General features: G+C 56.0%; 4 protein-coding genes across 7 annotated transcripts in view; 1 reads left to right on the top strand and 3 right to left on the bottom strand.

The window, feature by feature from the left end:
* Positions 1–6962, bottom strand: part of LOC116799481 — a 44763-nt gene extending 37801 nt beyond the window's left edge. Inside the window, exons 1-7 of the mRNA XM_032712660.1 lie at positions 6690–6962; positions 5432–5570; positions 4503–4594; positions 3895–4053; positions 3564–3674; positions 2307–2445; positions 1378–1469 (exon numbers count right to left, since the gene is read on the bottom strand). Coding sequence (XP_032568551.1) covers positions 1378–1469; positions 2307–2445; positions 3564–3674; positions 3895–4053; positions 4503–4594; positions 5432–5570; positions 6690–6887 — 930 coding nt within the window. The 5' untranslated portion in view covers positions 6888–6962. The remainder of the gene's footprint in view (positions 1–1377; positions 1470–2306; positions 2446–3563; positions 3675–3894; positions 4054–4502; positions 4595–5431; positions 5571–6689) is intronic.
* GKN2 (gastrokine 2) overlaps positions 1–21315 on the top strand; it is a 97657-nt gene that overhangs the window by 38165 nt on the left and 38177 nt on the right. The gene's annotated exons all lie outside the window — the stretch shown is intronic.
* Positions 6957–20806, bottom strand: LOC116799349. Its single transcript, XM_032712419.1, has 20 exons — positions 20735–20806; positions 20116–20208; positions 19507–19665; positions 19178–19288; positions 17929–18067; positions 17001–17092; positions 16395–16553; positions 16064–16174; positions 14807–14945; positions 13877–13968; positions 13270–13428; positions 12939–13049; positions 11682–11820; positions 10753–10844; positions 10145–10303; positions 9814–9924; positions 8557–8695; positions 7628–7719; positions 7021–7179; positions 6957–6977 (listed from the first exon to the last, which is right to left on the bottom strand). The coding sequence occupies exons 1-20, from the start codon at positions 20804–20806 to the stop codon at positions 6957–6959; spliced, it is 2349 nt and encodes a 782-aa protein (XP_032568310.1).
* The window catches only part of LOC116799350, a 2247-nt gene continuing 1846 nt past the window's right edge, over positions 20915–21315 (bottom strand). The window contains exon 5 of the mRNA XM_032712420.1: positions 20915–21178. Coding sequence (XP_032568311.1) covers positions 20915–21178 — 264 coding nt within the window. The remainder of the gene's footprint in view (positions 21179–21315) is intronic.

The following is a 21315-nucleotide window of genomic DNA, read 5'->3' on the forward strand; positions in this document are numbered from 1 at the left end:
CTGGTGCGGGGAAAGGCTGGGCACCACGGAGACGCTCTCTCCCACCCCAAAGGAAAAGAGAGTCTGGACAACGGCAGTTGCGAGGTCTGAGCTGACAAATGCAGGGTGGTATTGCAGGGCCTCTGAAGGCCTTGGAAGGATTGCCATGCCCAAAGAATTGGTGCCCTTGCAGGGTTCTTGAGAGAAAGGGTTTCTCAGCAAGCTGCAGAGTTCAGTTTCCTCAGAGAAAGCGCAGTTGGCAGAGGGAATGAGGGCCCCCCACCCCCCTTTTCTTTGGACAAACCATCCCCAGGGCAAATTGCCAAGCTGCAGTGCTGTGGAGGGCAAGACAGTCCTGCCACGTGGGACAAGCTGCTCCTCTCCAGCAGCAAAAAGCACAGTTAAGAAACGGCCCAATGGACTCCAAGGGCAAGAAACTGCTGCTCCTTTGCACTCTTACCCTGCTCTGTCTGGCCAGTGTGGCCAGATTGTCAAAGCTGGGCATCTCGGTTCTGTTCATGACGGAAATGTAGCAGGCGTTCTGTTGCGGGACTTTGGTTGCAATGACGCCCTGGAAAGAGAAAGTTATTGAGCACTGGCCGTTCAGTTTTGCAACTGTTAAGCCTGGGAGAAAGTCTGGATTGAACCAGTGAGGCATGCGGATGGTTTCTACCCCAAAGGGTGGACTGAAAAGGTTCAGAAGAAAGCAAGAAGCCCCGTGCCTTGGTCAGCTGCAGCGGGAGGCAGCCTCCTCGCACAGTGCCCGGCAAAGCGCGCTCCCTGCCACTCACCGTGTTGTAGTTCCAGATGGTTTTCCAGGAGCCACTGACGGTCGTTTGCTGGATAACTGCCACGCGCCATTGCTTGTGGAGGGTGACAATTTGGGACTGGCCAGCAATGATGACTTCCTGGTTGTCATCCTGACCCTGATCCTGACCCTGATCCTGACCCTGGGGAGGTTAAAACACCAAGGACAGAACATCTTTAGCCTTTGAACGGAGTCAGTGATCTCGCCCCCAAATCGCTGGTAGAACAGAAGTGCTGCCCGCAGGGAGTGACAGCAGTGAGCTGAGGATTTTCCCAAGGACAAGGGATCAAGGTGTGGCAAAGTTGGGCAGTAGCCATAAGAATTCTTTGCCTGCCTTCCCCGAATCATTGCTGCATCTTACAGCTGCTGCCGTGTGGTGCCTTTAGAGCGTGAGGTGTGCAAGAGAAGTAGCCAGAAGGAATGCACGCTCAAGGTCTTGAAGGGAAAGCTCTGGTCACCCCCTGCTGTGTTTCAGCCTCTGCGTCCCCAAGAAGGAAACTCTCCAAAGAGGAGATGCTGGGCCAGAAGGACGTGGGGCTTGGCTTTGGGCAGTCCCCGCCCTCGGTTGGAGAAGGGTAAGGGTTTCAGACCTGGTCAATGTTGCCATTGCTGTTGCAGTACTTCAGGTCCACAACTCTCAGGACATTGAGGGTGACGCATGGTCCCTGGTTGACTTGGAGTCCTGGAAAAGCAAGACAAGAAAAATGCAAAGTCCATGAGGTGAGGCCTGCGACCTTGGCTGCCGCTCTCCAAGAGGGGGTGGTTGTTGCCTGGAGCGGGCGAGGTTGTGAGTCCTTTGCTGCAGGAGGAGGGTTGGAGACGTGCGAGGGGAAGATTCCTTTGGAGTACCCAAAGAGCACGGGCTGTGTGGCTGAGGAAGGAATGGCCCCAGAGACAGGCTCTTGCCCCCGCTGGGGCTGTTGCCGTGCAGCCCTCGGGGCACTCTTCCACTGGCTGCTGGGAGTGCAGGGGGCTGGGCACTGCAGGGGCAGGCTGGTGCCAGTTGCTGGGTCCTGTCAGACCGGGAGCTTCTGAGAGGAGCCTACCAAGTGCAGGTCCTGAAAGTCATGGGCAATGCCATCCTTGACCCGGGAACAACCAGCAGGGAAGGAAACCACTTGGCCTGGTGCTTTGAAGCGCACAGGTGTTTGGTGGCTTGCTGGGTGAACTCCTGAGCAAGGTCCAAAGGGAAGGACAGGGGATCTTGGGACGAGCCTTTGTCTTTGCCCGGGTGTGGCAGAGGAGGTCAAGGAGGGCCAAAAGTCGGGGCCCAAACTGAAGCCCCATGAAGCTTGACAGAAGGGAGGTGGAAGGGTTTGGAGCAGGTCAGTTCTGCAGGCTGGGACTCAAGCCTGGTGCGGTGGTGATCTGCAGAGATGCCGAAGGCTTTCTGCCTAACCTGACGCTCTTGCTTTCTGTCCGTCTTGAGTTGGAAGAGGAGCACTGGTGCAGTAGTCATTCCCCAAGGGGAGAAAAGTGCCAGGTGAGAGAGAGACAGAATTGATTTGCTTGCACTCACCGTGAACTTCATAAGCTCTGTAGATGGTGAGTCCGCTGCACATGGTCGTGATGTCTGCTCCGTAGAAGTTGAGGTTGTTGACCAATCCACTGGTGACAAAGGTGAGCTTCCTTGTAAGTCTTCCAAGACTGACCTGGTTCTAGACACCAAAAGAGAGCATTCAGCAAGATCAGTGGCGTGATGCGTTTCATGCCGGGCATATGGCGAGTTCTGCAGTGACGACCCGATGCTTGGGCTGTGACTGCCCCCTGCCTTTAGTGGTGCCTTTTAATGGCCTGGGGCCCATGGGAGCAGTAGTGTGCCTTGAAGACAGTTCCTAAGGCAGCCCCTTGTAAGGCAGTCAAGGTGCAGGGAGCCTAAGGAAAAGGGGCAACGCAAGGCAAGCGCGGAGCAGGAGCGGAGGAGCGCAACCAGTGTGTTAAGCCAGACGTTCGAGCAAATCATTTGCTCAGTCGCTGCCCTGGCCCTTCAGAGCTCCTCAGGCTTGAGACTGGAAGCCTGCAGCCACGTCAAAGGGAAGCAAAGAGGGCAGCAGCAAGAGCACGCAGGTCCTTTTTCCACTGGGACTCTTTGCAAGTGCTGCTTAGGAGCTGTCTGAGAAGTGTGGGGGTTGGAGCGGGACAGGTCTTTCTGAAGGGCTCCAGAGTGCTTTGTTTCCCATGAACTTCCACTCTGGTCTCCTACTGGGGGCCTTTGTCACCTGCACCAAGCCCCGGGATGCCTGTCTTTCCTCCTATGACCTCGGCTTCCCGCTGCTCTCTAGCTCCTTCCTCAGCTACGGCCACGGGCCTGCAGTTGTGGCTCATGCCACTGGTGCGGGGGAAAGGCTGGGCACCACGGAGACGCTCTCTCCCACCCCAAAGGAAAAGAGAGTCTGGACAACGACAGCTGCAAGGCAAAGGTCTGAGCTGACAAATGCAGGGTGGTATTGCAGGGCCTCTGAAGGCCTTGGAAGGATTGCCATGCCCAAAGAATTGGTGCCCTTGCAGGGTTCTTGAGAGAAAGGGTTTCTCAGCAAGCTGCAGAGTTCAGTTTCCTCAGAGAAAGCGCAGTTGGCAGAGGGAATGAGGGGCCCCCCACCCCCCTTTTCTTTGGACAAACCATCCCTAGGGCAAATTGCCAAGCTGCAGTGCTGTGGAGGACAAGACAGTCCTGCCACGTGGGACAAGCTGCTCCTCTCCAGCAGCAAAAAGCACAGTTAAGAAACGGCCCAATGGACTCCAAGGGCAAGAAACTGCTGCTCCTTTGCACTCTTACCCTGCTCTGTCTGGCCAGTGTGGCCAGATTGTCAAAGCTGGGCATCTCGGTTCTGTTCATGACGGAAATGTAGCAGGCGTTCTGTTGCGGGACTTTGGTTGCAATGACGCCCTGGAAAGAGAAAGTTATTGAGCACTGGCCGTTCAGTTTTGCAACTGTTAAGCCTGGGAGAAAGTCTGGATTGAACCAGTGAGGCATGCGGATGGTTTCTACCCCAAAGGGTGGACTGAAAAGGTTCAGAAGAAAGCAAGAAGCCCCGTGCCTTGGTCAGCTGCAGCGGGAGGCAGCCTCCTCGCACAGTGCCCGGCAAAGCGCGCTCCCTGCCACTCACCGTGTTGTAGTTCCAGATGGTTTTCCAGGAGCCACTGACGGTCGTTTGCTGGATAACTGCCACGCGCCATTGCTTGTGGAGGGTGACAATTTGGGACTGGCCAGCAATGATGACTTCCTGGTTGTCATCCTGACCCTGATCCTGACCCTGATCCTGACCCTGGGGAGGTTAAAACACCAAGGACAGAACATCTTTAGCCTTTGAACGGAGTCAGTGATCTCGCCCCCAAATCGCTGGTAGAACAGAAGTGCTGCCCGCAGGGAGTGACAGCAGTGAGCTGAGGATTTTCCCAAGGACAAGGGATCAAGGTGTGGCAAAGTTGGGCAGTAGCCAGTAAGAATTCTTTGCCTGCCTTCCCCGAATCATTGCTGCATCTTACAGCTGCTGCCGTGTGGTGCCTTTAGAGCGTGAGGTGTGCAAGAGAAGTAGCCAGAAGGAATGCACGCTCAAGGTCTTGAAGGGAAGGCTCTGGTTCACCCCTGCTGTGTTTCAGCCTCTGCGTCCCCAAGAAGGAAACTCTCCAAAGAGGAGATGCTGGGCCAGAAGGACGTGGGGCTTGGTTTTGGGCAGTCCCCGCCCTTGGTTGGAGAAGGGTAAGGGTTTCAGACCTGGTCAATGTTGCCATTGCTGTTGCAGTACTTCAGGTCCACAACTCTCAGGACATTGAGGGTGACGCATGGTCCCTGGTTGACTTGGAGTCCTGGAAAAGCAAGACAAGAAAAATGCAAAGTCCATGAGGTGAGGCCTGCGACCTTGGCTGCCGCTCTCCAAGAGGGGGTGGTTGTTGCCTGGAGCGGGCGAGGTTGTGAGTCCTTTGCTGCAGGAGGAGGGTTGGAGACGTGCGAGGGGAAGATTCCTTTGGAGTACCCAAAGAGCACGGGCTGTGTGGCTGAGGAAGGAATGGCCCCAGAGACAGGCTCTTGCCCCCGCTGGGGCTGTTGCCGTGCAGCCCTCGGGGCACTCTTCCACTGGCTGCTGGGAGTGCAGGGGGCTGGGCACTGCAGGGGCCGGTTGGTGCCAGTTGCTGGGTCCTGTCAGACCGGGAGCTTCTGAGAGGAGCCTACCAAGTGCAGGTCCTGAAAGCCATGGGCAATGCCATCCTTGACCCGGGAACAACCAGCAGGGAAGGAAACCACTTGGCCTGGTGCTTTGAAGCGCACAGGTGTTTGGTGGCTTGCTGGGTGAACTCCTGAGCAAGGTCCAAAGGGAAGGACAGGGGATCTTGGGACGAGCCTTTGTCTTTGCCCGGGCGTGGCAGAGGAGGTCAAGGAGGGCCAAAAGTCGGGGCCCAAACTGAAGCCCCATGAAGCTTGACGGAAGGGAGGTGGAAGGGTTTGGAGCAGGTCAGTTCTGCAGGCTGGGACTCAAGCCTGGTGCGGTGGTGATCTGCAGAGATGCCGAAGGCTTTCTGCCTAACCTGACGCTCTTGCTTTCTGTCCGTCTTGAGTTGGAAGAGCACCACTGGTGCAGTAGTCATTCCCCAAGGGGAGAAAAGTGCCAGGTGAGAGAGATATAGAATTGATTTGCTTGCACTCACCGTGAACTTCATAAGCTCTGTAGATGGTGAGTCCGCTGCACATGGTCGTGATGTCTGCTCCGTAGAAGTTGAGGTTGTTGACCAATCCACTGGTGACAAAGGTGAGCTTCCTTGTAAGTCTTCCAAGACTGACCTGGTTCTAGACACCAAAAGAGAGCATTCAGCAAGATCAGTGGCGTGATGCGTTTCATGCCGGGCATATGGCGAGTTCTGCAGTGACGACCCGATGCTTGGGCTGTGACTGCCCCCTGCCTTTAGTGGTGCCTTTTAATGGCCTGGGGCCCATGGGAGCAGTAGTGTGCCTTGAAGACAGTTCCTAAGGCAGCCCCTTGTAAGGCAGTCAAGGTGCAGGGAACCTAAGGAAAAGGGGCAACGCAAGGCAAGCGCGGAGCAGGAGCGGAGGAGCGCAACCAGTGTGTTAAGCCAGATGTTCGAGCAAATCATTTGCTCAGTCGCTGCCCTGGCCCTTCAGAGCTCCTCAGGCTTGAGACTGGAAGCCTGCAGCCACGTCAAAGGGAAGCAAAGAGGGCAGCAGCAAGAGCACGCAGGTCCTTTTTCCACTGGGACTCTTTGCAAGTGCTGCTTAGGAGCTGTCTGAGAAGTGTGGGGGTTGGAGCGGGACAGGTCTTTCTGAAGGGCTCCAGAGTGCTTTGTTTCCCATGAACTTCCACTCTGGTCTCCTACTGGGGGCCTTTGTCACCTGCACCAAGCCCCGGGATGCCTGTCTTTCCTCCTATGACCTCGGCTTCCCGCTGCTCTCTAGCTCCTTCCTCAGCTACGGCCACGGGCCTGCAGTTGTGGCTCATGCCACTGGTGCGGGGGAAAGGCTGGGCACCACGGAGACGCTCTCTCCCACCCCAAAGGAAAAGAGAGTCTGGACAACGACAGCTGCAAGGCAAAGGTCTGAGCTGACAAATGCAGGGTGGTATTGCAGGGCCTCTGAAGGACCTTGGAAGGATTGCCATGCCCAAAGAATTGGTGCCCTTGCAGGGTTCTTGAGAGAAAGGGTTTCTCAGCAAGCTGCAGAGTTCAGTTTCCTCAGAGAAAGCGCAGTTGGCAGAGGGAATGAGGGGCCCCCCACCCCCCTTTTCTTTGGACAAACCATCCCTAGGGCAAATTGCCAAGCTGCAGTGCTGTGGAGGACAAGACAGTCCTGCCACGTGGGACAAGCTGCTCCTCTCCAGCAGCAAAAAGCACAGTTAAGAAACGGCCCAATGGACTCCAAGGGCAAGAAACTGCTGCTCCTTTGCACTCTTACCCTGCTCTGTCTGGCCAGTGTGGCCAGATTGTCAAAGCTGGGCATCTCGGTTCTGTTCATGACGGAAATGTAGCAGGCGTTCTGTTGCGGGACTTTGGTTGCAATGACGCCCTGGAAAGAGAAAGTTATTGAGCACTGGCCGTTCAGTTTTGCAACTGTTAAGCCTGGGAGAAAGTCTGGATTGAACCAGTGAGGCATGCGGATGGTTTCTACCCCAAAGGGTGGACTGAAAAGGTTCAGAAGAAAGCAAGAAGCCCCGTGCCTTGGTCAGCTGCAGCGGGAGGCAGCCTCCTCGCACAGTGCCCGGCAAAGCGCGCTCCCTGCCACTCACCGTGTTGTAGTTCCAGATGGTTTTCCAGGAGCCACTGACGGTCGTTTGCTGGATAACTGCCACGTGCCATTGCTTGTGGAGGGTGACAATTTGGGACTGGCCAGCAATGATGACTTCCTGGTTGTCATCCTGACCCTGATCCTGACCCTGATCCTGACCCTGGGGAGGTTAAAACACCAAGGACAGAACATCTTTAGCCTTTGAACGGAGTCAGTGATCTCGCCCCCAAATCGCTGGTAGAACAGAAGTGCTGCCCGCAGGGAGTGACAGCAGTGAGCTGAGGATTTTCCCAAGGACAAGGGATCAAGGTGTGGCAAAGTTGGGCAGTAGCCGTAAGAATTCTTTGCCTGCCTTCCCCGAATCATTGCTGCATCTTACAGCTGCTGCCGTGTGGTGCCTTTAGAGCGTGAGGTGTGCAAGAGAAGTAGCCAGAAGGAATGCACGCTCAAGGTCTTGAAGGGAAGGCTCTGGTCACCCCCTGCTGTGTTTCAGCCTCTGCGTCCCCAAGAAGGAAACTCTCCAAAGAGGAGATGCTGGGCCAGAAGGACGTGGGGCTTGGTTTTGGGCAGTCCCTGCCCTTGGTTGGAGAAGGGTAAGGGTTTCAGACCTGGTCAATGTTGCCATTGCTGTTGCAGTACTTCAGGTCCACAACTCTCAGGACATTGAGGGTGACGCATGGTCCCTGGTTGACTTGGAGTCCTGGAAAAGCAAGACAAGAAAAATGCAAAGTCCATGAGGTGAGGCCTGCGACCTTGGCTGCCGCTCTCCAAGAGGGGGTGGTTGTTGCCTGGAGCGGGCGAGGTTGTGAGTCCTTTGCTGCAGGAGGAGGGTTGGAGACGTGCGAGGGGAAGATTCCTTTGGAGTGCCCAAAGAGCACGGGCTGTGTGGCTGAGGAAGGAATGGCCCCAGAGACGGGCTCTTGCCCCCGCTGGGGCTGTTGCCGTGCAGCCCTCGGGGCACTCTTCCACTGGCTGCTGGGAGTGCAGGGGGCTGGGCACTGCAGGGGCCGGTTGGTGCCAGTTGCTGGGTCCTGTCAGACTGGGAGCTTCTGAGAGGAGCCTACCAAGTGCAGGTCCTGAAAGCCATGGGCAATGCCATCCTTGACCCGGGAACAACCAGCAGGGAAGGAAACCACTTGACCTGGTGCTTTGAAGCGCACAGGTGTTTGGTGGCTTGCTGGGTGAACTCCTGAGCAAGGTCCAAAGGGAAGGACAGGGGATCTTGGGACGAGCCTTTGTCTTTGCCCGGGCGTGGCAGAGGAGGTCAAGGAGGGCCAAAAGTCGGGGCCCAAACTGAAGCCCCATGAAGCTTGACGGAAGGGAGGTGGAAAGGTTTGGAGCAGGTCAGTTCTGCAGGCTGGGACTCAAGCCTGGTGCGGTGGTGATCTGCAGAGATGCCGAAGGCTTTCTGCCTAACCTGACGCTCTTGCTTTCTGTCCGTCTTGAGTTGGAAGAGCACCACTGGTGCAGTAGTCATTCCCCAAGGGGAGAAAAGTGCCAGGTGAGAGAGAGACAGAATTGATTTGCTTGCACTCACCGTGAACTTCATAAGCTCTGTAGATGGTGAGTTCGCTGCACATGGTCGTGATGTCTGCTCCGTAGAAGTTGAGGTTGTTGACCAATCCACTGGTGACAAAGGTGAGCTTCCTTGTAAGTCTTCCAAGACTGACCTGGTTCTAGACACCAAAAGAGAGCATTCAGCAAGATCAGTGGCGTGATGCGTTTCATGCCGGGCATATGGCGAGTTCTGCAGTGACGACCCGATGCTTGGGCTGTGACTGCCCCCTGCCTTTAGTGGTGCCTTTTAATGGCCTGGGACCCATGGGAGCAGTAGTGTGCCTTGAAGACAGTTCCTAAGGCAGCCCCTTGTAAGGCAGTCAAGGTGCAGGGAGCCTAAGGAAAAGGGGCAACGCAAGGCAAGCGCGGAGCAGGAGCGGAGGAGCGCAACCAGTGTGTTAAGCCAGACGTTCGAGCAAATCATTTGCTCAGTCGCTGCCCTGGCCCTTCAGAGCTCCTCAGGCTTGAGACTGGAAGCCTGCAGCCACGTCAAAGGGAAGCAAAGAGGGCAGCAGCAAGAGCACGCAGGTCCTTTTTCCACTGGGACTCTTTGCAAGTGCTGCTTAGGAGCTGTCTGAGAAGTGTGGGGGTTGGAGCGGGACAGGTCTTTCTGAAGGGCTCCAGAGTGCTTTGTTTCCCATGAACTTCCACTCTGGTCTCCTACTGGGGGCCTTTGTCACCTGCACCAAGCCCCGGGATGCCTGTCTTTCCTCCTATGACCTCGGCTTCCCGCTGCTCTCTAGCTCCTTCCTCAGCTACGGCCACGGGCCTGCAGTTGTGGCTCATGCCACTGGTGCGGGGGAAAGGCTGGGCACCACGGAGACGCTCTCTCCCACCCCAAAGGAAAAGAGAGTCTGGACAACGACAGCTGCAAGGCAAAGGTCTGAGCTGACAAATGCAGGGTGGTATTGCAGGGCCTCTGAAGGCCTTGGAAGGATTGCCATGCCCAAAGAATTGGTGCCCTTGCAGGGTTCTTGAGAGAAAGGGTTTCTCAGCAAGCTGCAGAGTTCAGTTTCCTCAGAGAAAGCGCAGTTGGCAGAGGGAATGAGGGGCCCCCCACCCCCCTTTTCTTTGGACAAACCATCCCTAGGGCAGATTGCCAAGCCGCAGTGCTGTGGAGGGCAAGACAGTCCTGCCACGTGGGACAAGCTGCTCCTCTCCAGCAGCAAAAAGCACAGTTAAGAAACGGCCCAATGGACTCCAAGGGCAAGAAACTGCTGCTCCTTTGCACTCTTACCCTGCTCTGTCTGGCCAGTGTGGCCAGATTGTCAAAGCTGGGCATCTCGGTTCTGTTCATGACGGAAATGTAGCAGGCGTTCTGTTGCGGGACTTTGGTTGCAATGACGCCCTGGAAAGAGAAAGTTATTGAGCACTGGCCGTTCAGTTTTGCAACTGTTAAGCCTGGGAGAAAGTCTGGATTGAACCAGTGAGGCATGCGGATGGTTTCTACCCCAAAGGGTGGACTGAAAAGGTTCAGAAGAAAGCAAGAAGCCCCGTGCCTTGGTCAGCTGCAGCGGGAGGCAGCCTCCTCGCACAGTGCCCGGCAAAGCGCGCTCCCTGCCACTCACCGTGTTGTAGTTCCAGATGGTTTTCCAGGAGCCACTGACGGTCGTTTGCTGGATAACTGCCACGCGCCATTGCTTGTGGAGGGTGACAATTTGGGACTGGCCAGCAATGATGACTTCCTGGTTGTCATCCTGACCCTGATCCTGACCCTGATCCTGACCCTGGGGAGGTTAAAACACCAAGGACAGAACATCTTTAGCCTTTGAACGGAGTCAGTGATCTCGCCCCCAAATCGCTGGTAGAACAGAAGTGCTGCCCGCAGGGAGTGACAGCAGTGAGCTGAGGATTTTCCCAAGGACAAGGGATCAAGGTGTGGCAAAGTTGGGCAGTAGCCATAAGAATTCTTTGCCTGCCTTCCCCGAATCATTGCTGCATCTTACAGCTGCTGCCGTGTGGTGCCTTTAGAGCGTGAGGTGTGCAAGAGAAGTAGCCAGAAGGAATGCATGCTCAAGGTCTTGAAGGGAAAGCTCTGTGTTTCAGCCTGCTGTGTTTCAGCCTCTGCGTCCCCAAGAAGGAAACTCTCCAAAGAGGAGATGCTGGGCCAGAAGGACGTGGGGCTTGGTTTTGGGCAGTCCCCGCCCTTGGTTGGAGAAGGGTAAGGGTTTCAGACCTGGTCAATGCTGCCATTGCTGTTGCAGTACTTCAGGTCCACAACTCTCAGGACATTGAGGGTGACGCATGGTCCCTGGTTGACTTGGAGTCCTGGAAAAGCAAGACAAGAAAAATGCAAAGTCCATGAGGTGAGGCCTGCGACCTTGGCTGCCGCTCTCCAAGAGGGGGTGGTTGTTGCCTGGAGCGGGCGAGGTTGTGAGTCCTTTGCTGCAGGAGGAGGGTTGGAGACGTGCGAGGGGAAGATTCCTTTGGAGTACCCAAAGAGCACGGGCTGTGTGGCTGAGGAAGGAATGGCCCCAGAGACGGGCTCTTGCCCCCGCTGGGGCTGTTGCCGTGCAGCCCTCGGGGCACTCTTCCACTGGCTGCTGGGAGTGCAGGGGGCTGGGCACTGCAGGGGCCGGTTGGTGCCAGTTGCTGGGTCCTGTCAGACCGGGAGCTTCTGAGAGGAGCCTACCAAGTGCAGGTCCTGAAAGCCATGGGCAATGCCATCCTTGACCCGGGAACAACCAGCAGGGAAGGAAACCACTTGGCCTGGTGCTTTGAAGCGCACAGGTGTTTGGTGGCTTGCTGGGTGAACTCCTGAGCAAGGTCCAAAGGGAAGGACAGGGGATCTTGGCACGAGCCTTTGTCTTTGCCCGGGCGTGGCAGAGGAGGTCAAGGAGGGCCAAAAGTCGGGGCCCAAACTGAAGCCCCATGAAGCTTGACAGAAGGGAGGTGGAAGGGTTTGGAGCAGGTCAGTTCTGCAGGCTGGGACTCAAGCCTGGTGCAGTGGTGATCTGCAGAGATGCCAAAGGCTTTCTGCCTAACCTGACGCTCTTGCTTTCTGTCCGTCTTGAGTTGGAAGAGCACCACTGGTGCAGTAGTCATTCCCCAAGGGGAGAAAAGTGCCAGGTGAGAGAGAGACAGAATTGATTTGCTTGCACTCACCGTGAACTTCATAAGCTCTGTAGATGGTGAGTCCGCTGCACATGGTCGTGATGTCTGCTCCGTAGGAGTTGAGGTTGTTGACCAATCCACTGGTGACAAAGGTGAGCTTCCTTGTAAGTCTTCCAAGACTGACCTGGTTCTAGACACCAAAAGAGAGCATTCAGCAAGATCAGTGGCGTGATGCGTTTCATGCCGGGCATATGGCGAGTTCTGCAGTGACGACCCGATGCTTGGGCTGTGACTGCCCCCTGCCTTTAGTGGTGCCTTTTAATGGCCTGGGGCCCATGGGAGCAGTAGTGTGCCTTGAAGACAGTTCCTAAGGCAGCCCCTTGTAAGGCAGTCAAGGTGCAGGGAACCTAAGGAAAAGGGGCAACGCAAGGCAAGCGCGGAGCAGGAGCGGAGGAGCGCAACCAGTGTGTTAAGCCAGACGTTCGAGCAAATCATTTGCTCAGTCGCTGCCCTGGCCCTTCAGAGCTCCTCAGGCTTGAGACTGGAAGCCTGCAGCCACGTCAAAGGGAAGCAAAGAGGGCAGCAGCAAGAGCACGCAGGTCCTTTTTCCACTGGGACTCTTTGCAAGTGCTGCTTAGGAGCTGTCTGAGAAGTGTGGGGGTTGGAGCGGGACAGGTCTTTCTGAAGGGCTCCAGAGTGCTTTGTTTCCCATGAACTTCCACTCTGGTCTCCTACTGGGGGCCTTTGTCACCTGCACCAAGCCCCGGGATGCCTGTCTTTCCTCCTATGACCTCGGCTTCCCGCTGCTCTCTAGCTCCTTCCTCAGCTACGGCCACGGGCCTGCAGTTGTGGCTCATGCCACTGGTGCGGGGGAAAGGCTGGGCACCACGGAGACGCTCTCTCCCACCCCAAAGGAAAAGAGAGTCTGGACAACGACAGCTGCAAGGCAAAGGTCTGAGCTGACAAATGCAGGGTGGTATTGCAGGGCCTCTGAAGGCCTTGGAAGGATTGCCATGCCCAAAGAATTGGTGCCCTTGCAGGGTTCTTGAGAGAAAGGGTTTCTCAGCAAGCTGCAGAGTTCAGTTTCCTCAGACAAAGCGCAGTTGGCAGAGGGAATGAGGGGCCCCCCACCCCCCTTTTCTTTGGACAAACCATCCCTAGGGCAAATTGCCAAGCTGCAGTGCTGTGGAGGGCAAGACAGTCCTGCCACGTGGGACAAGCTGCTCCTCTCCAGCAGCAAAAAGCACAGTTAAGAAACGGCCCAATGGACTCCAAGGGCAAGAAACTGCTGCTCCTTTGCACTCTTACCCTGCTCTGTCTGGCCAGTGTGGCCAGATTGTCAAAGCTGGGCATCTCGGTTCTGTTCATGACGGAAATGTAGCAGGCGTTCTGTTGCGGGACTTTGGTTGCAATGACGCCCTGGAAAGAGAAAGTTATTGAGCACTGGCCGTTCAGTTTTGCAACTGTTAAGCCTGGGAGAAAGTCTGGATTGAACCAGTGAGGCATGCGGATGGTTTCTACCCCAAAGGGTGGACTGAAAAGGTTCAGAAGAAAGCAAGAAGCCCCGTGCCTTGGTCAGCTGCAGCAGGAGGCAGCCTCCTCGCACAGTGCCCGGCAAAGCGCGCTCCCTGCCACTCACCGTGTTGTAGTTCCAGATGGTTTTCCAGGAGCCACTGACGGTCGTTTGCTGGATAACTGCCACGCGCCATTGCTTGTGGAGGGTGACAATTTGGGACTGGCCAGCAATGATGACTTCCTGGTTGTCATCCTGACCCTGATCCTGACCCTGATCCTGACCCTGGGGAGGTTAAAACACCAAGGACAGAACATCTTTAGCCTTTGAACGGAGTCAGTGATCTCGCCCCCAAATCGCTGGTAGAACAGAAGTGCTGCCCGCAGGGAGTGACAGCAGTGAGCTGAGGATTTTCCCAAGGACAAGGGATCAAGGTGTGGCAAAGTTGGGCAGTAGCCGTAAGAATTCTTTGCCTGCCTTCCCCGAATCATTGCTGCATCTTACAGCTGCTGCCGTGTGGTGCCTTTAGAGCGTGAGGTGTGCAAGAGAAGTAGCCAGAAGGAATGCACGCTCAAGGTCTTGAAGGGAAGGCTCTGGTCACCCCCTGCTGTGTTTCAGCCTCTGCGTCCCCAAGAAGGAAACTCTCCAAAGAGGAGATGCTGGGCCAGAAGGACGTGGGGCTTGGTTTTGGGCAGTCCCTGCCCTTGGTTGGAGAAGGGTAAGGGTTTCAGACCTGGTCAATGTTGCCATTGCTGTTGCAGTACTTCAGGTCCACAACTCTCAGGACATTGAGGGTGACGCATGGTCCCTGGTTGACTTGGAGTCCTGGAAAAGCAAGACAAGAAAAATGCAAAGTCCATGAGGTGAGGCCTGCGACCTTGGCTGCCGCTCTCCAAGAGGGGGTGGTTGTTGCCTGGAGCGGGCGAGGTTGTGAGTCCTTTGCTGCAGGAGGAGGGTTGGAGACGTGCGAGGGGAAGATTCCTTTGGAGTGCCCAAAGAGCACGGGCCGTGTGGCTGAGGAAGGAATGGCCCCAGAGACGGGCTCTTGCCCCCGCTGGGGCTGTTGCCGTGCAGCCCTCGGGGCACTCTTCCACTGGCTGCTGGGAGTGCAGGGGGCTGGGCACTGCAGGGGCCGGTTGGTGCCAGTTGCTGGGTCCTGTCAGACTGGGAGCTTCTGAGAGGAGCCTACCAAGTGCAGGTCCTGAAAGCCATGGGCAATGCCATCCTTGACCCGGGAACAACCAGCAGGGAAGGAAACCACTTGGCCTGGTGCTTTGAAGCGCACAGGTGTTTGGTGGCTTACTGGGTGAACTCCTGAGCAAGGTCCAAAGGGAAGGACAGGGGATCTTGGGACGAGCCTTTGTCTTTGCCCGGGCGTGGCAGAGGAGGTCAAGGAGGGCCAAAAGTCGGGGCCCAAACTGAAGCCCCATGAAGCTTGACGGAAGGGAGGTGGAAGGGTTTGGAGCAGGTCAGTTCTGCAGGCTGGGACTCAAGCCTGGTGCGGTGGTGATCTGCAGAGATGCCGAAGGCTTTCTGCCTAACCTGACGCTCTTGCTTTCTGTCCGTCTTGAGTTGGAAGAGGCACCACTGGTGCAGTAGTCATTCCCCAAGGGGAGAAAAGTGCCAGGTGAGAGAGAGACAGAATTGATTTGCTTGCACTCACCGTGAACTTCATAAGCTCTGTAGATGGTGAGTCCGCTGCACATGGTCGTGATGTCTGCTCCGTAGAAGTTGAGGTTGTTGACCAATCCACTGGTGACAAAGGTGAGCTTCCTTGTAAGTCTTCCAAGACTGACCTGGTTCTAGACACCAAAAGAGAGCATTCAGCAAGATCAGTGGCGTGATGCGTTTCATGCCGGGCATATGGCGAGTTCTGCAGTGACGAGCCGATGCTTGGGCTGTGACTGCCCCCTGCCTTTAGTGGTGCCTTTTAATGGCCTGGGGCCCATGGGAGCAGTAGTGTGCCTTGAAGACAGTTCCTAAGGCAGCCCCTTGTAAGGCAGTCAAGGTGCAGGGAGCCTAAGGAGAAGGGGCAACGCAAGGCAAGCGCGGAGCAGGAGCGGAGGAGCGCAACCGGTGTGTTAAGCCAGACGTTCGAGCAAATCATTTGCTCAGTCGCTGCCCTGGCCCTTCAGAGCTCCTCAGGCTTGAGACTGGAAGCCTGCAGCCACGTCAAAGGGAAGCAAAGAGGGCAGCAGCAAGAGCACGCAGGTCCTTTTTCCACTGGGACTCTTTGCAAGTGCTGCTTAGGAGCTGTCTGAGAAGTGTGGGGGTTGGAGCGGGACAGGTCTTTCTGAAGGGCTCCAGAGTGCTTTGTTTCCCATGAACTTCCACTCTGGTCTCCTACTGGGGGCCTTTGTCACCTGTACCAAGCCCCGGGATGCCTGTCTTTCCTCCTATGACCTCGGCTTCCCGCTGCTCTCTAGCTCCTTCCTCAGCTACGGCCACGGGCCTGCAGTTGTGGCTCATGCCACTGGTGCGGGGGAAAGGCTGGGCACCACGGAGACACTCTCTCCCACCCCAAAGGAAAAGAGAGTCTGGACAACGACAGCTGCAAGGCAAAGGTCTGAGCTGACAAATGCAGGGTGGTATTGCAGGGCCTCTGAAGGCCTTGGAAGGATTGCCATGCCCAAAGAATTGGTGCCCTTGCAGGGTTCTTGAGAGAAAGGGTTTCTCAGCAAGCTGCAGAGTTCAGTTTCCTCAGAGAAAGCGCAGTTGGTAGAGGGAATGAGGGCCCCCCCACCCCCCTTTTCTTTGGACAAACCATCCCTAGGGCAAATTGCCAAGCCGCAGTGCTGTGGAGGGCAAGACAGTCCTGCCACGTGGGACAAACTGCTCCTCTCCAGCAGCAAAAAGCACAGTTAAGAAACGACCCAATGGACTCCAAGGGCAAGAAACTGCTGCTCCTTTGCACTCTTACCCTGCTCTGTCTGGCCAGTGTGGCCAGATTGTCAAAGCTGGGCATCTCGGTTCTGTTCATGACGGAAATGTAGCAGGCGTTCTGTTGCGGGACTTTGGTTGCAATGACGCCCTGGAAAGAGAAAGTTATTGAGCACTGGCCGTTCAGTTTTGCAACTGTTAAGCCTGGGAGAAAGTCTGGATTGAACCAGTGAGGCATGCGGATGGTTTCTACCCCAAAGGGTGGACTGAAAAGGTTCAGAAGAAAGCAAGAAGCCCCGTGCCTTGGTCAGCTGCAGCGGGAGGCAGCCTCCTCGCACAGTGCCCGGCAAAGCGCGCTCCCTGCCACTCACCGTGTTGTAGTTCCAGATGGTTTTCCAGGAGCCACTGACGGTCGTTTGCTGGATAACTGCCACGCGCCATTGCTTGTGGAGGGTGACAATTTGGGACTGGCCAGCAATGATGACTTCCTGGTTGTCATCCTGACCCTGATCCTGACCCTGATCCTGACCCTGGGGAGGTTAAAACACCAAGGACAGAACATCTTTAGCCTTTGAACGGAGTCAGTGATCTCGCCCCCAAATCGCTGGTAGAACAGAAGTGCTGCCCGCAGGGAGTGACAGCAGTGAGCTGAGGATTTTCCCAAGGACAAGGGATCAAGGTGTGGCAAAGTTGGGCAGTAGCCATAAGAATTCTTTGCCTGCCTTCCCCGAATCATTGCTGCATCTTACAGCTGCTGCCGTGTGGTGCCTTTAGAGCGTGAGGTGTGCAAGAGAAGTAGCCAGAAGGAATGCACGCTCAAGGTCTTGAAGGGAAGGCTCTGGTCACCCCTGCTGTGTTTCAGCCTCTGCGTCCCCAAGAAGGAAACTCTCCAAAGAGGAGATGCTGGGCCAGAAGGACGTGGGGCTTGGTTTTGGGCAGTCCCTGCCCTTGGTTGGAGAAGGGTAAGGGTTTCAGACCTGGTCAATGTTGCCATTCCTGTTGCAGTACTTCAGGTCCACAACTCTCAGGACATTGAGGGTGACACATGGTCCCTGGTTGACTTGGAGTCCTGGAAAAGCAAGACAAGAAAAATGCAAAGTCCATGAGGTGAGGCCTGCGACCTTGGCTGCCGCTCTCCAAGAGGGGGTGGTTGTTGCCTGGAGCGGGCGAGGTTGTGAGTCCTTTGCTGCAGGAGGAGGGTTGGAGACGTGCGAGGGGAAGATTCCTTTGGAGTGCCCAAAGAGCACGGGCTGTGTGGCTGAGGAAGGAATGGCCCCAGAGACAGGCTCTTGCCCCCGCTGGGGCTGTTGCCGTGCAGCCCTCGGGGCACTCTTCCACTGGCTGCTGGGAGTGCAGGGGGCTGGGCACTGCAGGGGCCGGTTGGTGCCAGTTGCTGGGTCCTGTCAGACTGGGAGCTTCTGAGAGGAGCCTACCAAGTGCAGGTCCTGAAAGCCATGGGCAATGCCATCCTTGACCCGGGAACAACCAGCAGGGAAGGAAACCACTTGGCCTGGTGCTTTGAAGCGCACAGGTGTTTGGTGGCTTGCTGGGTGAACTCCTGAGCAAGGTCCAAAGGGAAGGACAGGGGATCTTGGGACGAGCCTTTGTCTTTGCCCGGGCGTGGCAGAGGAGGTCAAGGAGGGCCAAAAGTCGGGGCCCAAACTGAAGCCCCATGAAGCTTGACGGAAGGGAGGTGGAAGGGTTTGGAGCAGGTCAGTTCTGCAGGCTGGGACTCAAGCCTGGTGCGGTGGTGATCTGCAGAGATGCCAAGGCTTTCTGCCTAACCTGACGCTCTTGCTTTCTGTCCGTCTTGAGTTGGAAGAGGAGCACTGGTGCAGTAGTCATTCCCCAAGGGGAGAAAAGTGCCAGGTGAGAGAGAGACAGAATTGATTTGCTTGCACTCACCGTGAACTTCATAAGCTCTGTAGATGGTGAGTCCGCTGCACATGGTCGTGATGTCTGCTCCGTAGAAGTTGAGGTTGTTGACCAATCCACTGGTGACAAAGGTGAGCTTCCTTGTAAGTCTTCCAAGACTGACCTGGTTCTAGACACCAAAAGAGAGCATTCAGCAAGATCAGTGGCGTGATGCGTTTCATGCCGGGCATATGGCGAGTTCTGCAGTGACGAGCCGGTGCTTGGGCTGTGACTGCCCCCTGCCTTTAGTGGTGCCTTTTAATGGCCTGGGGCCCATGGGAGCAGTAGTGTGCCTCGAAGACAGTTCCTAAGGCAGCCCCTAGTAAGGCAGTCAAGGTGCAGGGAGCCTAAGGAGAAGGGGTAACGCAAGGCAAGCGCGGAGCAGGAGCGGAGGAGCGCAACCGGTTTGTTAAGCCAGACGTTCGAGCAAATCATTTGCTCAGTCGCTGCCCTGGCCCTTCAGAGCTTGAGACTGGAATCCTACAGCCACGTCAAAGGGAAGCAAAGAGGGCAGCAGCAAGAGCACGCAGGTCCTTTTTCCACTGGGACTCTTTGCAAGTGCTGCTTAGGAGCTGTCTGAGAAGTGTGGGGGTTGGAGCGGGACAGGTCTTTCTGAAGGGCTCCAGAGTGCTTTGTTTCCCATGAACTTCCACTCTGGTCTCCTACTGGGGGCCTTTGTCACCTGTACCAAGCCCTGGGATGCCTGTCTTTCCTCCTATGACCTCGGCTTCCCGCTGCTCTCTAGCTCCTTCCTCAGCTACGGCCACGGGCCTGCAGTTGTGGCTCATGCCACTGGTGCGGGGGAAAGGCTGGGCACCACGGAGACACTCTCTCCCACCCCAAAGGAAAAGAGAGTCTGGACAACGACAGCTGCAAGGCAAAGGTCTGAGCTGACAAATGCAGGGTGGTATTGCAGGGCCTCTGAAGGCCTTGGAAGGATTGCCATGCCCAAAGAATTGGTGCCCTTGCAGGGTTCTTGAGAGAAAGGGTTTCTCAGCAAGCTGCAGAGTTCAGTTTCCTCAGAGAAAGCGCAGTTGGTAGAGGGAATGAGGGCCCCCCCACCCCCCTTTTCTTTGGACAAACCATCCCTAGGGCAAATTGCCAAGCCTGCAGTGCTGTGGAGGGCAAGACAGTCCTGCCACGTGGGACAAGCTGCTCCTCTCCAGCAGCAAAAAGCACAGTTAAGAAACGACCCAATGGACTCCAAGGGCAAGAAACTGCTGCTCCTTTGCACTCTTACCCTGCTCTGTCTGGCCAGTGTGGCCAGATTGTCAAAGCTGGGCATCTCGGTTCTGTTCATGACGGAAATGTAGCAGGCGTTCTGTTGCGGGACTTTGGTTGCAATGACGCCCTGGAAAGAGAAAGTTATTGAGCACTGGCCGTTCAGTTTGCAACTGTTAAGCCTGGGAGAAAGTCTGGATTGAACCAGTGAGGCATGCGGATGGTTTCTACCCCAAAGGGTGGACTGAAAAGGTTCAGAAGAAGCAAGAAGCCCCGTGCCTTGGTCAGCTGCAGCGGGAGGCAGCCTCCTCGCACAGTGCCCGGCAAAGCGCGCTCCCTGCCACTCACCGTGTTGTAGTTCCAGATGGTTTTCCAGGAGCCATTGACGGTCGTTTGCTGGATAACTGCCACGCGCCATTGCTTGTGGAGGGTGACAATTTGGGACTGGCCAGCAATGATGACTTCCTGGTTGTCATCCTGACCCTGATCCTGACCCTGATCCTGACCCTGGGGAGGTTAAAACACCAAGGACAGAACATCTTTAGCCTTTGAACGGAGTCGGTGATCTCGCCCCCAAATCGCTGGTAGAACAGAAGTGCTGCCCGCAGGGAGTGGCAGCAGTGAGCTGAGGATTTTCCCAAGGACAAGGGATCAAGGCTGTGGCAAAGTTGGGCAGTAGCCGTAAGAATTCTTTGCCTGCCTTCCCCGAATCATTGCTGCATCTTACAGCTGCTGCCAGTGTGGTGCTTTAGAGCGTGAGGTGTGCAAGAGAAGTACCAGAAGGAATGCACGCTCAAGGTCTTGAAGGGAAGGCTCTGTGTTCAGCCCCTGCTGTGTTTCAGCCTCTGCGTCCCCAAGAAGGAAACTCTCCAAAGAGGAGATGCTGGGCCAGAGGGACGTGGGGCTTGGTTTTGGGCAGTCCCTGCCCTTGGTTGGAGAAGGGTAAGGGTTTCAGACCTGGTCAATGTTGCCATTCCTGTTGCAGTACTTCAGGTCCACAACTCTCAGGACATTGAGGGTGACAGCATGGTCCCTGGTTGACTTGGAGTCCTGGAAAAGCAAGACAAGAAAATGCAAAGTCCATGAGGTGAGGCCTGCGACCTTGGCTGCCGCTCTCCAAGAGGGGGTGGTTGTTGCCTGGAGCGGGCGAGGTTGTGAGTCCTTTGCTGCAGGAGGAGGGTTGGAGACGTGCGAGGGGAAGATTCCTTTGGAGTGCCCAAAGAGCACGGGCTGTGTGGCTGAGGAAGGAATGGCCCCAGAGGCAGGCTCTTGCCCCCGCTGGGGCTGTTGCCGTGCAGCCCTCGGGGCACTCTTCCACTGGCTGCTGGGAGTGCAGGGGCTGGGCACTGCAGGGGCAGGTTGGTGCCAGTTGCTGGTCCTGTCAGACTGGGAGCTTCTGAGAGGAGCCTACCAAGTGCAGGTCCTGAAAGCCATGGCAATGCCATCCTTGACCGGGAACAACCAGCAGGGAAGGAAACCACTTGGCCTGGTGCTTTGAAGCGCACAGGTGTTTGGTGCTTGCTGGGTGAACTCCTGAGCAAGGTCCAAAGGGAAGGACAGGGGATCTGGGACGAGCCTTTGTCTTTGCCCGGGCGTGGCAGAGGAGGTCAAGGAGGGCCAAAAGTCGGGGCCCAAACTGAAGCCCCATGAAGCTTGACGGAAGGGAGGTGGAAGGGTTTTGGAGCAGGTCAGTTCTGCAGGCTGGGACTCAAGCCTGGTGCGGTGGTGATCTGCAGAGATGCCAAAGGCTTTCTGCCTAACCTGACGCTCTTGCTTTCTGTCCGTCTTGAGTTGGAAGAGCACCACTGGTGCAGTAGTCATTCCCCAAGGGGAGAAAAGTGCCAGGTGAGAGAGAGACAGAATTGATTTGCTTGCACTCACCGTGAACTTCATAAGCTCTGTAGATGGTGAGTCCGCTGCACATGGTTGTGATGTCTGCTCCGTAGAAGTTGAGGTTGTTGACCAATCCACTGGTGACAAAGGTGAGCTTCCTTGTAAGTCTTCCAAGACTGACCTGGTTCTAGACACCAAAAGAGAGCATTCAGCAAGATCAGTGGCGTGATGCGTTCATGCCGGGCATATGGCGAGTTCTGCAGTGACGACCCGATGCTTGGGCTGTGACTGCCCCCTGCCTTTAGTGGTGCCTTTTAATGGCCT

Source organism: Chiroxiphia lanceolata, chromosome 28 (genome assembly GCF_009829145.1).
Source record: "Chiroxiphia lanceolata isolate bChiLan1 chromosome 28, bChiLan1.pri, whole genome shotgun sequence".
Taxonomy (NCBI): Eukaryota; Metazoa; Chordata; class Aves; order Passeriformes; family Pipridae; genus Chiroxiphia; species Chiroxiphia lanceolata.

What these genes read in the sequence shown, in the direction of transcription:
- LOC116799349 (XM_032712419.1), bottom strand. Translation starts at nt 20,806, where the DNA reads ATGGGGCTTCAGTTTGGGCCCCGACTTTTGGCCCTCCTTGACCTCCTC. An exon ending in ACGCCCGGGCAAAGACAAAG is followed by an intron (nt 20,209 to 20,734) that starts GCTCGTCCCAGA and finishes TTGCTTTTCCAG; the next exon opens with GACTCCAAGTCAACCAGGGA. An exon ending in GCAATGGCAACATTGACCAG is followed by an intron (nt 7,180 to 7,627) that starts GTCTGAAACCCT and finishes TAACCTCCCCAG; the next exon opens with GGTCAGGATCAGGGTCAGGA.